The sequence below is a fragment of the Capricornis sumatraensis genome, chromosome 6 (genome assembly GCF_032405125.1).
Source record: "Capricornis sumatraensis isolate serow.1 chromosome 6, serow.2, whole genome shotgun sequence".
Lineage (NCBI taxonomy): Eukaryota > Metazoa > Chordata > Mammalia > Artiodactyla > Bovidae > Capricornis > Capricornis sumatraensis.
The window spans coordinates 44,601,238-44,616,801 of record NC_091074.1 but is presented as its reverse complement, the minus strand read 5'-3'; the positions used below and the strand labels follow the sequence as shown (position 1 = coordinate 44,616,801).

Genomic DNA, 15,564 nt, shown 5'->3' with positions numbered 1-15,564 from the left:
TGGTAGAAGGGTGCAAACTGATGGAGCAGAGGCAACATACCATCTTCATCGGTTCGAATCAACACGGACAAGCTCTCAGGGCCAGGGCCGACGTCAGTGTGGGCTGTCACAGTGATCCGGTATTCAGTCCATTTTTCCAGCTGTTCCAAAAGGTATTTGGTAGTGTCCGAAGGGATTCCCAAAATCTCGTGAGGTTTGTCATCTTCTCCGTCCACTGCAGCATACTTGATGGAGTATTCAGTAATAATGCCATTCTGTTTGTCCACTGGTGGAGGTTGCCAACTTACCAAAATACTAGTGGAACTTGGACTGGTGCAACTAATGTCTTGAGGAGGAGCTGACGGCTCTTATTTTGGTAGTGAGTTAAAGGAGGGTTTGAGTGAAAGGACAGGAGTGGTTGGAAAAAAAAATGATAAAACAAAAGAAAAGGCGAAAATAAATAGACGAACAAGAAGGGCAACAAAATGAAAATAAGACTTTGAAACTTAAAATTTTAAAGATAAATTTATGAACCTTGGCTTAGTAATATGAATAAACCAAAAAATGAATAAATGACCAAAAATAATTGTTAAATAATGGGTGGGGGGAATATGTGAAAATGAAATCTTAAGGTAACAGAGCCTCAAATAAAGTTACCTACCTGCAATTTAAATTCTTCTTCTAAAACAATCCCTCAGTATTCCCCAGCCCTATTTTACAGACTATCGAACTTCATAAAAAGCTGCAAACAGTACAAGATTTGTTACATGAGAGTCTGATGATGTTTAAGAGATGCCATTTCAAGCTTTGGCTACTGAACTGCGTTCTGATTCATATACAGTATTTATTTGCAAAAAGGTTCTTCAGTGTGAAAAGTGGCAATAACTGTTAGATGCCCTTCTGCCAATTAAAATTTTAAAAAGAGAAATAAATAAAAGCCGAACAAACATAAAAGGGTTCCCTCTGACTATCTGAAAATCAGTATTCTGACCAGTTCTAGTAAGAAGTGTTAGCCTAATACTGATCATAGCCCATAGACAGTGAGCATGCAGATCGATAAAGGATGAAAATGCAGTCCAAGGTTTACCTACCCGAGGGTAAATTTCAGGCTGGTTGGTTCTGACTGTAACTTGTACTTACCCTATGTCAGCTTCCAGTTTTTTTAAAAAAAATTTAACTCTTCTTGGGACATCATTGCTAGTGAAGAATTAGATCCCACCAGCAAATTTTGATAAAATCAATAAAAATCATCTATCCCTTACAAAATGTCAATAACACAGCCATTAAAAAGAACTGTTTAAAAAAATCCTGAGAACCATCTGGGAAAGATTTGACATATCTTCCAATTTGTATGTAGCTCTTTTCATTTTGTACATAATTATTTATATAAAGTAGAATTTACATGAGAGTTAAAAGATAAACTTTCTTAATGCCCATTCTAATACAAACTAGTCACCTTCTGAGTAATTATTTTCCATCAAATAAATCAAACATATCATTATTTGAAAAAAAGCAAGAAAGAACAATGTGACTACTCTTATAAGTTACTTTTTCAAGTTAGTAATATATATTCCTAAAGAAGCACAAAGAATTTAGATGAAATATATGCAAATATGTATGCATATATATATTATATAAGACAATATATATGATTGAAGAGTAAAACATTTCTATTTTTTTTGTATTTGAACATGCAGTTTAAGTAGTTCTTTATATTCTGTGAACCTTAATAATATGTAGTGTCAGGTATATCTTATCATATAGACAATTATCAGTCTTTCTTAATTTACATGTCTTGTGTTCTTCATTATAGGCAGTCAAAATGAAAAGATCTTTGTACAGACAAAAAGAAAATTATCATTAAACAGCCTTGTAAATCTGGTATAAGATTTGCAAAATCACAAGAACATCATTTTTATTGATTCTGACTATAGGTTCTTATATCTCAAATTATGAAACTATTTCATATGCACTATCATTCATAATAAATTGAGTTGTTCATGTAACAGCAAAGACTCATTTGTAATTCTTTTTAAAAAACTGATTTGGTTTTCACTGCATTCCTACTTTCAGACCTCCTATTCTGGGAGAGTATATGCAACATCACTTGAAACTAATGAAGAGTAGATAAGCTTTTGATGTGGTTACAAAAGTCCATTCTGTCTCTTTGTATATAAGTATCTATATATGCATTTGCTGTGCTGTGCTTAGTTGCTCAGTTGTGTCCTACGTTTTGGGACCCCAGGGACTGTAGCCCACCAGGCTCCTCTGTCCACAGACTTCTCCAGGCAAGAATACTGGAGTGGGTTGCCATGCCCTCCTCCAGGGGTTCTTCCCAACTCAGGGATCAAACTAAGGTCTTCTGCAATACAGTCAGATTCTTTACCATTTGAGCCACCAGGGAAGCATGTATGTATACATTAGATGTATATATACAAAAAAACTTAAGTTTGTAAAAAAAAAAAAACATGCAAAATATAATAAAGCGTGTGACCTTCCTGTTAATTAAATGTCTGATTTTAAGAGTTATCTTCTGCAATATTACTTATTAGCCTGCCTGGAACTCAAAGAAGACATACAATACTGCACTGATTTACATGTTTCAGTTTTAGAAGAAAGGGAATGTTATAGGAATAAGCTATAATCAGTAAGGGATTAAGCAATAGAATACTAATACTTTTCATATGAATAATCATGTGTTGAGGAAAACTATGAATTTTATCATCAAAAATTGAAAAGATTTATTTATAGAAAATGAAATTCTGGAAGACTTGCTTATATGAAAGGAAACTCATTCTCTAAAAAACTGTAAATTTCATGTTTTCTGACAGGTCTAAAAATTAGGTCAATAGAACATCCTCTTTATGAAATTCCACATATTCATTTTATACATATCTATGTCACTATATCACAAATAACATAAAATATACAATACTTTTAAAATCTAAGGAAACTCCAAAATACCATTCAAGAAAAATGGTTGTTTAATAAATTATAGAAACTTATTAATAAAGAACAAACAGTAGTATTATATAAGCTGCCAGACTTTCCATCAAAAACAAGCTGCCATATGACACATTATACAGAACAGTCCTCCCTAGATACAATGAACTCCATTGTGATAAACACAACTATGCTTTAGAGTAATAGTCCTCAAATGAAAAGAAACCTGAGGAAACAAAATACAATTTAGGACTGCCACTATACTTGTGATTATTCCATTGTTCCTAAATTTGTCCAAATACAGATCTTCTGTGAATGTTTCAAATTTCCACATGAACTACTTGCAAAGTTAACAACAAACTGGGAACAAATATGTGACATGAAGACTTGGTCATTAGCAAAGTTAAAATCTGTGTCCTTAAAAGAGGTGAAAGTTTGGTCTTTTGTTATCTTTGCTAAGCCCTCCTCTGACTATTTTGCAGTGTTCTCAACTTGAATTTTGCTTTACAGCTTTATAATTCATTAACTGGGGCCTGATCCAACGCTTTTACCCATTATTCTCAAGGAGGTTTACTGTTGCTGCTGCTGCTAAGTCACTTCAGTCGTGTCCAACTCTGTGCGACCCCATAGACGGCAGTCCACCAGGCTCCCCCGTCCCTGGGATTCTCCAGGCAAGAACACTGGAGTGGGGTGCCATTGCCTTCTCCAGGAGGTTTCCTAACTTCTCTAAATGACTTTCGATTCCAGAAGTGAGAGAATAGCATCTGTCATTTGGGCCCAGCCTGAAAACCGAGGTCTTGATAAGTCTAATCTCTAAAACTGGACACTTGCTGGTACAGACTACCAACTATTGAAAGAATATGAATTAGCAAGTCTGTTGGTGAGGATAAAAGCCAGCAACACGGCCTAGTGAGAAAAAGGGACAGAAAATAAGCAAAGAGAGACACCTACTTGACTGCATGGTTCTGGCTGATATTTCAGCTGTGGAAGCACCCAGGCCTTGGGGAGAGCGTGCCGCCAGACGGAAGTAGTACAAGCTGTTTGGTCTCAGTCCTTGCAGTCTGTAAGATGTCCCTGGCTCAATGGTGATCCGTTGCTGTGGATATGTAACAAGGGAACTTGATCATTTTCATTAAGATCTGTGCATGTATTTTTATCACACTGCTCAGAACATCAGATTTCTGTCATGAGGGTTATAATGTTATCAAAATATCACAAACAGAATCAACAGTGAGTATCAAGAACCCCACTAATGGTATCACATAATGAAGATTGCTATTTTTAGTTGCTAAACCGTGTCAAGCATCTGCGACCCCATGGACTGTAGCCAAGAAGGCTCCTCTGTCCATGGGATTTCCCAGGCAAGAATAGTGGAATGGTAAGTTTCTACAAGTAAGACAACTAGAAAAAAGGAAGTCAAGGATCTATTTAATGATGTCACAGTGTTTCAAATACATCAGATAAGGGGCAGTGAGAGGCCACCACCCATGACGGCATTTAAACTTTAAGGCACGTGTGTGGTTGTGACATTGTCCACAATAGAAACTGACACCCATTCCTGACAGTGGCTATGCCCAACAGTCATTTGAAGAGATGTCTAGCTCATTTCCCATGACAGCCTGAAACCCAAGTATGGGCAAAGAAAATATGGCCAGAAGTAACATAACAATGGAAACTGGCATACAATTTACATGACGGTGTTATAAAAGAGATCTGAAATTGCCAAGGTTGGCAGGGATAAAAATCAGATGTTAGTTACTGAAGAAAGCTGGCTAATGTATATGAAACCATATCATTACTCTAGGTTGATTTCAAATTAATTTTTAAGTTATTTTTAATTGGAGGATAATTGCTTTACAATATTGTTTTGGTTTCTGCCTTACATCAACACGAATCAGCCATAGGTATGATGTATGTCCTCTCCCTCTTGAACCTCCCTCACTCCTCCCACCCCATCCCACTCCTCTAGGTTGTCACAGAGCACCAGATTTGAACTCCCTGCATCGTAGGGCCTACAGGAAGGAAAAAGAAACCACAAAATTTTCTATAACCTGACATCAAAAAGGGCTTCTGAAATAAGAGGGTTTTTTTTTTTAATTGAATGTTGTAACTCTTATTTTCATGCTTGAAATCTGCCTTTGCCATTTTAGTAAAAATATAGCTATCTATGGGTAATCAATCTCAGATTGAACATGAGTCTGTAGCAGACCTTAAAAAACATACTAATATGTAATCTTGTAATGGCATCAATAATCTTACAAGGCTTTTTATTAAGCAGTGTTTGGCGTTCACACAAACCAGAAATTGGGGAAGGGGAATTCAAATATAAAACTAGAAAAAACATCCTTAGGGTGTTCTGGCTTGCAAATAAAAAAGCTTTCACAAATTTTAGACTTACCAAATAATAAGAAAAAAAAGGAATTTCCTAAATAAACATTTGTAAAACAGAGTAGGGATGCCAACAATCAAATATCCAACCATTGCCAAAAGACCACCTGTCTCATAACTGTTTTTATTTTTAATAGAGTATGCAAGTCAGGAAGAAAGTTAGAAGTGGACATGGAACAACAGACTGGTTCCAAACAGGAAAAGGAGTACGTCAAGGCTGTACATTGTCACCATGCTTATTTAACTTATATGCAGAGTATATCATGAGAAATGCTGGGCTGGAGGAAGCACAAGCTGGAATCAAGATTGCCAGGAGAAATATCAATAACCTCAGATATGGAGATGACCCCAACCTTATGGCAGAAAGTGAACTAAGAACCTCTTGATGAAAGCGAAAGAGGAAAGTGAAAAAGTTGGCTTAAAGCTCAACATTCAGAAAACTAAGATCATGGCATCCGGTCCCATCACTTCATGGGAAATAGATGGGAAAATAGTGGAAACAGTGGCTGACTATTTTTTGGGGCCCTAAAATCACTGCAGATGGTGACTGCAGCCATGAAATTAAAAGACGCTTACTCCTTGGAAAGAAAGTTATGACCAACCTAGAGAGCGTATTACAAAGTAAAGGAATTACTTTGTACACAAAGGTCTGTCTAGTCAAAGCTATGGTTTTTCCAGTACTCATGCATGGATGTGAGAGTTGGACTATAAAGAAAGCTGAGGGCCAAAGAACTGATGCTTTTGAACTGTGATTTTGTAAAAGACTCTTGAGAGTCCCTTTGAGAGTCCCTTGGACTGCAAGGAGATCCAACAAGTGTCTCATAAAGCAGATCAGTCCTGGGTGTTCATGAGAAGGACTGATGTTGAAGCTGAAACTCCAATAATTTGGCCACCTGATGTGAAGAGCTGACTCATTTGAAAAGACCCTGATGCTGGGAAAGATTGAGGGCAGGAGGAGAAGGGGATGACAGAGGATGAGATGGCTGGATGGCATCACCGACTCAATGGACATGGGTTTGGGGAGATTCTGGCAGTTGGTGATGGACAGGGAGGCCTGGTGTGCTGTGGTTCATGGGGTCGCAAAGAGTCAGACAAGACTGAGCGACTGAACTGAACTGAACTGAAGGATTTTAAACAATTTAATGTTAATTTATGTTGTACTACAAACATTTGTAACACGAGTACTTAAATCAACGCTTTAGTTCTAGAATTTTTTGAGGTATTAATTGGAATTGGCTTTGTCAGCTAAACCTAAAAGCACTGCTCTTAGAACCTGCTCACTTCAGAGATGTAATAAAACAGGTTTATTAACATTAACTTTGTATAGCGCTCAAAGTGATGAGCTACAAGTTAATTGGTAATAGTTCACTGTGTTTGTGAGTCTTAAAAAAGTATTCTTTGTTAGAAATCAGGGCTGTTTTGCTTCGTGAAGTTGGCTTTTTTTAAGAAAAAGAATGCTAAGAGATATAATAAAATGGCTTGGTGAATCGAGTTTTCACATACAGTTTTATAAACTTTTTTGTCCTGATGTTACTTAATGAGTTTCATGATAAATGAAATATATATTATTATCATATATCCCCTTTCTGAAAATATTAGATGTATCTTAATAGTGATTTGTAGAATCTTTTCAAAGTATATCCACGGGCCAGTGTATCATGAAGTCAAGAGAACAGATTCTAGAAATTGTCTATATGAGGCTTTGGGCAAATACTTCAACTTATTTTTTTTGTATCCATTTTGTTAATATGTGAAACAGATTAATAATAGAGGCTGAGACAAAGTACTACTGTTGGATTGAGTTAATATATGTGAAACCCTTATTATAGTACCTGTAAATGTATGTTATTCTGATTTTTATTTCTCTTTTTAGTAACTATTAACAATTACTATTCTTCTATACTTATTTGCATAACAATCAAATTACGTGTGTGTGTGTGTGCACCAAGTTGATTCACATCTGATTCTTTGCGACCCGATGGACTGTAGCCCTCCAGGCTCATCTGTCCATGGGGATTCTCTAGTAGAGAATTCTGGAGTGGGTTGCCATGGCTTCCTCCAGAAGATCTTCCCAACCTAGGGATTGGACCCACATGTCTTGTGTCTCCTGCATTGGCACACAGGTTCTTTAGTACCACCTGGGAAGCCAATAGGTGTTGCTATAGATACAGATACATACTCACTCATATCAAACAATCAATGGCATACTAATGAACATTTGCTCTGGGGCATCTTTCTCTGAAACCAGTTGGGACAAATTCATCTACCCAAATCCTTGGAGCTCACTTAGTCAAGTGTTAACTGTGACTTAAGAACTTTAATGCAGAAGACAAAGAAATGCAGAAGACAAAGAAAGGAAATCTCCAAATATCAAGGAGTATGTTCTTTTACAACCCAATACTTCCCTAAGTATCTTGGAAACCTGAATTTAAAACAAGAAATCCATTAGAGACAATAGCTCTTTTTTTTGTCTCTTCTGTCCTACCCCCATCAAGTCTCCAAACACTCTTCTTTCCTTTTTTTTGGTCAATTTTCTCTTTTTATGAATAAATCTTTTCCACCAATGTCCTCAGTAGCTATCTGACCTTTCAATGGAACCTGGGCAAGTAAACAGAATGAGAGTAGTGTCTCGATGCCATGAATGGTGACAAGGTGAGAAGCACAGCCCTACCTCCTCTCCATGCTCCCCATCTTTGTAGACCAGTTCATAGTTGGCGATGGTGTCTGAACGTGGAGGTGTCCAAGAGAGCAAAATACTTGTTTCGGATTCAGGTTCTGCCTTGAAATTTAGTGGCTGCCCTGGGACTAAAAACAAGAAAGCAAAGGATTAAGCTCATCGTCACCAGAAATAATCAGAAATTCTTGCATTGACTGTTTAACCTTTCAGTGTTCACATGTATTAGTTTAGTGGAGAGAAAGGTTTCTTACACTGTCCAAGTTATCCTATGAGTACAAAGCCCACTTTTTCTCCTTTAAGGGATAAGGACAATGTTATGAATATTGTCCTGTCCTTGAGTGGTTTAATATATATGCAAGATGTGGAATTAGCAAATGTAAATATATCAGTTTCTGAGTTCAACTTTAAGGATAATATTTATTATAATATTGTTACAAGCAATAAATGTGATGATATTGTAAGCAATAAACATGATTTATATAGAGTACTTGGAATGAATACTGCCTAAATCACATAAAATGTTAAATACATAAAAGCTATTGCTATTTTACAACTTAGGAGGAACTTATTTTTTAGTACTATAGTTTACTTTCAAAACAATTTCCAATTAGGTTTATAAAATCTCACCTTCACTCCATTAGCAAAATCTATAGGCAAGCATAATGATTAGTATTTTTTTTTGTTACCAACCCATTTTTAAACAGATGTAAAATAAAGAGAATTTAAAAACCTAACACTAACAATTCTTTCTGACCTCTAAATGAGTTTATATGAGTTAATACACTAGACCAAATATAAATTTAATACTGTCCCAAGTGAGAAAGAGCTAAATTACTACACAAGTTAAAAAGTTATAGACTACACTTACAGTCACAAATATATGAATTTAATATAGGTTTCCCTGGTGGCTCAGACAGTATAGAACCTGCTAGCAATGTGGGAGACCAGGGTTTGATCCCTGGGTTGAGCCGTTCCCCTGGAGAAGAGAATGGCAACCCACTTCAGTATTCTTGCCTGGAGAACTCCATGGACACAGAAGCGTGGTAAGCTCCAGTCCATGGGATCACAAAGAATCAGACATGATTGAGCAACTAACACTTTCACTTTCATAGGAATTTAACGGAGGTCATCTATAATTTGTACCTTGGTCATGTAATCCATGCAATAGACAATTTGGAACAGCTATATATCAGATGAAATCAAGAATTGGATCTAGTTGAAAACACCTTACACAAATGTTGAATTAGAATAAATTTTACCAACACCAACCTCCTAGTTAGCACCTAATCCCACAAGGTCCTCTACCCATTATATACAAGGCTAATGCACTTCAGGGCATCAGTGGCACAATTACCCTTACTTACACTGTTCTTGCCCAATGTCTACTTTGGCTGATGCCCATGTCTTGTGGCCATTAAATATTTTGATCATTACTCCTGATATTATGGTATGTTTCAAAGTGCCATATCTGAATATATGTCCGTATGCCCACAAGTTCACATGAGAATTGTGTGTATATTTAAATTAAAAAAAAAGACAAGAATAATACTCCACACTAGAGGGGAAAAGAACACCTCAAGTATTTTTTTGGCAAATGAGCATAAGCATTCAAAAATATGTACAAACAATATAACTTGTAGCTGATGTATGACATCAGTTTCTTAAACAATAATTAAAGCATCATTTTCAGAAAGAAAGTCGCTGGAAATATAAAATGCAATGCTTCCTTTTCTTTCTGTAGTCATCTCTCTGCAGTATGACTAAAAAACTGCCTTTTGTTTGAAAAGGAGATTCAAGTTTAAAAGGACCTACAATGGTTTCTGGGATCCCTAATTATCATTTCATTCCTCATCTGGTCTGTTAACCTGTGAGTGTGTGTGTATGTGAACAAGTGCACACACTCATGTCTGGACTGATGCGTAAGGCCACCAATAATCAGTGCTTCATATTTCTAATTAATCTTCTTTTCTCCCCTGTTGTACCACAGGCTTTGAGATACTCATTAATTTGATGCCTCCAGAAATGTACTTTCTGAACTGGATATCTATTTTTTTTAAAGTACCTGCCCAATAGGTGACCTAACACAATCATTCACACTGAGAGGTGAGAGGTGGGGAGAAAAGAAGGGATCAAGAGCAGGTAGAACAGAGGGAAATAAGAAAACAATCGGGCAAATAGCAAATCAAAGAAAAAATGCATAATTTTTAAAAGGAAAATACCAAAATCACAGGCAGGAGCAACAGTGGAAGCCAAGAATGATCAGACAGATGGGGGAATGATGTTTGAATTCTAATATTCAGACGATGAAACACTTTCTCAACCTAAAAATACACATGCCTATGCATATGTATGCAGTCACTTCTTTTTCTCTAGTTTTATTCCAACTTCCACAAGTCTGGGAAAGAACACCTTGTGATAACTTCTGACATAATCCAAACTGAATAAAGTACTGTCAAGAATTAACAACACAGACAGTATTGAAAGGCTGCTCTCAGGATAATAAATGCTGGTTATATATTTCCTCCCTGCTAATGCTAATAATAAATTGAGTGACAGCGACTGAAAACATTGTGGGAATCTAATTAACTTTTTCTTACTTAAACTGTTTACTTTTTTGCTTTTAATTTGTCTCAAACAAATTCCTGGTAGGTCCCGATGTTTCATCATTGTTTAGTGCCATACACTTCCTTTAATCCCCTAATTCTGTTTGGTTTTACTCAAAGCCCTCTCTTTCTAAATAATGAAATAGCTACATCAAAGTCTCAGAGGGTGTAAATGTTCATTTTATCCTTGAACAAAGTAAGTAAGTAGTGATCACGCAACTGGATAGTTAGACTTTTTAAACAGTACAATGAGGTTCTCCTCCTCTGCTATATAATACAATGAGGTTCTCCTCCTCTGCTTTCACCATCTTCTTTTGAAGTGGGCTGGCAGATAATTTATTAGATTGTAAACTTGTAGTAGAAACACCAGTGCCTAGAAATGCCAGGCGGATGAGAAGGCCGTATGGACACAGGGTCACAGGAGTGCCTGGGCCACCAGAAGGAGTCAGTGATGCTCTGAGCCAGTAGACTGCTGCCTGTGGGATGTGGGTTCAGTCTTGCCCAAGCTTCTGATTTTTCAATAGAAGTTGATAATGAATCTTCTAGGTAAAATCTTTCAACTTCTTTATAATCTTAAATAAAATGAAACAGTTGAAATGAAATAAAAAATACTGTATTGGGCAAAAGATGTCTACAGACAAAATCTAGCATATGGACCAGGGCTTAAAAGATCTTTTTGTTATATCAGGCTCTGTGCCCACACTACTCAGACTTTTCTAGGGAATTTGAAAGTGAAAGTCACTCAATCCTGTCTGACTCTTTGCAAACCTATGGACTGTAGCCTTCCAAGCTCTGCTCTCTCTGGAATTCTCTAGACAAGAACACTGGAGTGGGTTGCCATGCCCTCCTCCAGGGGATCTTCCCGACCCAGGTACTGAACACAGGTCTCCCGCATTGCACACAAACTCTTTACGGTTTAGGCCCCCAGGAAAGCCCAAGAATACTGGAGTGGGTAGCCTATCCCTTCTCCAGGGGATCTTCCCAACTCAGGAATCAAACCCATGTCTCTTGCTCTGCAGGCGGATTCTTTACTGTCTGAGCCACCAGGGAACTGTGGGTTCACCTTATAAAGATATTGCTTCCTCAGTATCATTTAGTCAGTGCTGAAACATCCACAATGAAGCTGAGGCTTCAAAGGAAAAAAAAAGCTATCATAGTAATGTATTTACTTATATATTCCCCAAACAAATTAGTCCTAATGATCATAATATATATTTAGAAGAAAACACTTTAGTGGACTCCCAACTGTCATATTTATTTTGTTTGTGCCACTTGGAGACACAGGGAAATTTCATCATTGGTCAGAATTTTACACCAAATACAATGCTACAAAGGCTCTATTAACATTTACATCTGTCTTCTTCCATACCCTTTCCCCTCTTTCTCTCCTTCCCTGACTGTCTCCCTCCCTCTCCCCTTTCCTTCTCAATATATACATGTGTATATATATCTATACACACACGACTGAGCGACTTTCCTTTCACTTTTTGCTTTCATGCATTGGAGAAGGAAATGGCAACCCACTCCAGTGTTCTTGCCTGGAGAATCCCAGGGACGGGGGAGCCTGGTGGGCTGCATCTACGGGGTTGCACAGAGTCAGACACGACTGAAGTGACTTAGCAGCAGCAGCAGCATATATATATATAAAATACTCTCACAATGTTTACACCACAAACTTGCTGACATTCTTTTATCTCATTTACTTCATGTTAGACTACGTATATTTAAGTTTTATTCTATTAAGAGCTTTCCTGTTTTGTCCCATTTCTCTCACTAATGAACCTAAGATTCTTTTTATGGGAAAATCTGATTCTGGAAAATATACGGAAGAAGAAGAAGAGGAAGAACAACAAAAACAACAAAACTCACCCAGAAATGTAAGTGTAGTAACTGTGACCAGAAACCAAAAAATGTACACGTGGCAAGAGAAAAAGAATGTAGAAAAACAGTTTTTCTTTAAAATTATATTTAATAAATCCTTCTATTTGGTGAAGTGTTACTGTTATATCCTTCTTCTTGATTGCTTATTTAATGTCCACAAAGAAATATAAATATGGGTTATCAATTCCCTAAAATAAGATTATAACCCATTGAGAAATGTAAAATATTTGCACAGTAATACAGTTATACTCAATACAAATATCTGAAGGCAACTTAGAGAGAATGGAGAATGAATAAAAAGTGAAAAGAAAATCTGCATGACATCTAAACTTTGATAATTAGAAGCAATCAAATTTCAGTAGATTTTAGAAGAGAAACAGGTTAGCACACAAATAAGCTGGCTAAAAAACAATTTTACCTCACCATAGTATAAATATGAAATGTACCGAAGAGACAAAAAAAACCCTCAAATAATTTATTGTTAAAATAGCTAGTGCTCTAATAAGGCAATATTTTAAAATGTGAGTATCTAGCATATTGACAAACGGTAACAACAACAAAAAACAACAGCCAGAATTATAGTGGTGGTAAAACAAAATCAAATTCAAACAAGGAGTCAGATTTCTAAGTGCTACAGATATATTATTGACAAAAGCAGTACTTAGCACACATGCACCTGCATAAATCTTGTTCTCAACTGTCATTAAACATAAGAAAAAGTTAAATTTTATTACAGTTGTATTTATAGCCATAGCTCCGTTACTCATTGCTAAAATAACCTAGAAAAAGCATTTAAATTTTTGTTATTGGAAATCAGTCTTTTTTAATTTGCCTATATTGACTTGTTGATATATATTTAATAGTAATGAAATGATTTTAAAATTCTGAAAATCTAAAGCACAGTGTCTCTAAAATGTCATAGTTCTATAACAACTTTGCTCCTTCGAAACATTTAAAGTTGATATGACTCATTAATATTTATTTAGTAAATGCATATAATTATTTTCCTTTCAAAGACCTATACCATTAAGGTCTGCACATAAAAATCAGTACTTTCTCCAAGAATTTATTGAATGCATAGAAGAATTAGAGGTCAGATATGTTTTCTAAAGAAAGTTCAGAAAAAAGACACGCATTAGGATTTAACAGCTTTATGATTGTCCCATTAGCATGAACAACATACATTTATTTCAGTGCACAGGTTTAAGGTGTTAACTTATTACATTTCTTTAGAAGAGTTTTATTTGTACTTCTTTTGTAAAATATAGTTACCCTACATTCTTATATAATTACATACATGAGAAAACTTAACAGACATTTTTCCGAAGTGTTTTTCTATTGCAGAGTTTTTATCCAACATAACGCAAATACTTCCCTTGTCAGTGACCATACAGTCGACATATTTTCAAGGTGAACTAGTTGCAAGTAATTATAATGCCAGAAGTTAAAGCGATGTAAACTCTGGATGATTAACCCATACATTTAGAAAATAATCATTTTAACCGAAACTTTTTTATATTTAAAATCATTTAAAGATTATGTGATAGTTTCATCTGCACTAATATTCATAATTAAGAGACTATATTACTGACTATAAATAGATACCCAAGAAAAAGATACACAAAAAGGCAAAGTGGTTGTCTGAGGAAACTTACAAATAGCTGAGAAAAGAAGAGAAGCGAAAGGCAAATGAGAAAAAGAAAGATATACCCATTGGAATGCAGAGTTCGAAAGAAGAGCAAGGAGAGATAAGAAAGCCTTCCTAAGTGAACAATGCAAAGAGAGGAAAACAACAGAATTGAAAAAGACAAGAGAACTTTCAAGAAAATTAGAGATACCAAGGGAACATTTCATGCAAAATGAGCACAATAAAGGAAATGGTATGGTCTTAACAGAAGATAAAGATATTAAGAGGAGGTGACAAAAATTCACAGAAAAACTAAACAAAAAAGATCTTAATGACCTGGATAACCACAATGATGTGATCACACACCTAGATGATGCTGTGAAAGTGCTGTACTTAAAATGCAAGCAAATCTGGAAGACTCATCAGTGGCCACAGGACTGGAAAAGGTCAGTTTTCATTCCAATCCCAAAGAAAGGCAATGCCAAAGAATGTTCAAACTACCACAGTGTTGCTCTCACTTCACAGGATAGCAAAGTATGCTCAATATCTTCCAAGCGAGGCTTCAATAGTAGGTGAACCAAGACCTTCCAGATGGTCAAGATGGATTTAGAAAGGCAGAGAAAACAGAGGTCAAATTGCCAACATCTTTTGGATCATAGAAAGAGCAATAGAATTCCAGGAAAAAAAAAAAACAAACAACACATCTACTTCTACTTCATTGATACACTAAAACATTTGACTTTGTGAATCGAAACAAACTGTAGAAAATTCTAAAAGAGATGGGAATACCAGACTACTTTACCTGACTCCTGAGAAACCTGTATACAGGCCAAAAGCAACAGTTAGAACCAGACATGGAACAAAGAACTGGTTCCAAATTGCGAAAGGAGTACGTCAAGGCTGCACATTGTCACCTTGCTTATTTAACTTCTATGCAGAGTACATCATGCCAAATTCTGGGCTGGATGAAGCACAAGCTGGAATCAAGATTGCTAGGAGAAATATCAACTACCTCAGATTTGCAATGACACCTCCCTGATGGCAGAAAGCAAAGAGGAACTAAAGAGCCTCTTGATGAAAGTGAAAGAGGAGAGTGAAAAAGCTATCTTAAAATTCAACATTCAAATAACTAAGATGATGGCATCTGGTCCCATCACTTCATAGCCAAACAGAGGGGAAAACAATGGAGACAGTGACAGATTACATTTTCTTGGGCTCAAAAATCACTGTAGAGGGTGACTACAGCCATGAAGTTAAAAGATGCTTGCTCTTTGGAAGAAAAGCTACGATAAACCTGGACAGCTTATTAAAAAGCAGAGACATTACTTTGCTGACAAAGGTCCATATAGTTACAGTTAAAGCTATGGTTTTAACAGCAGTCATGTACAGATGTGAGTTGGCCATAAGGAAGGCTGAGCATAGAATAATTGATGCTTTTGAACTGTGGTGTTAGAGAACTCTTGAGA

The 15,564-nt window shown here is 36.2% G+C and overlaps 1 protein-coding gene across 1 annotated transcript in view; it reads right to left on the bottom strand.

Annotated features, from left to right (window-relative positions):
* PTPRD (protein tyrosine phosphatase receptor type D) overlaps positions 1–15,564 on the bottom strand; it is a 366,674-nt gene that overhangs the window by 189,332 nt on the left and 161,778 nt on the right. Inside the window, exons 13-15 of the mRNA XM_068973581.1 lie at positions 7,982–8,115; positions 3,874–4,018; positions 41–346 (exon numbers count right to left, since the gene is read on the bottom strand). Of these exons, the coding sequence (XP_068829682.1) occupies positions 41–346; positions 3,874–4,018; positions 7,982–8,115 (585 nt within the window). The remainder of the gene's footprint in view (positions 1–40; positions 347–3,873; positions 4,019–7,981; positions 8,116–15,564) is intronic.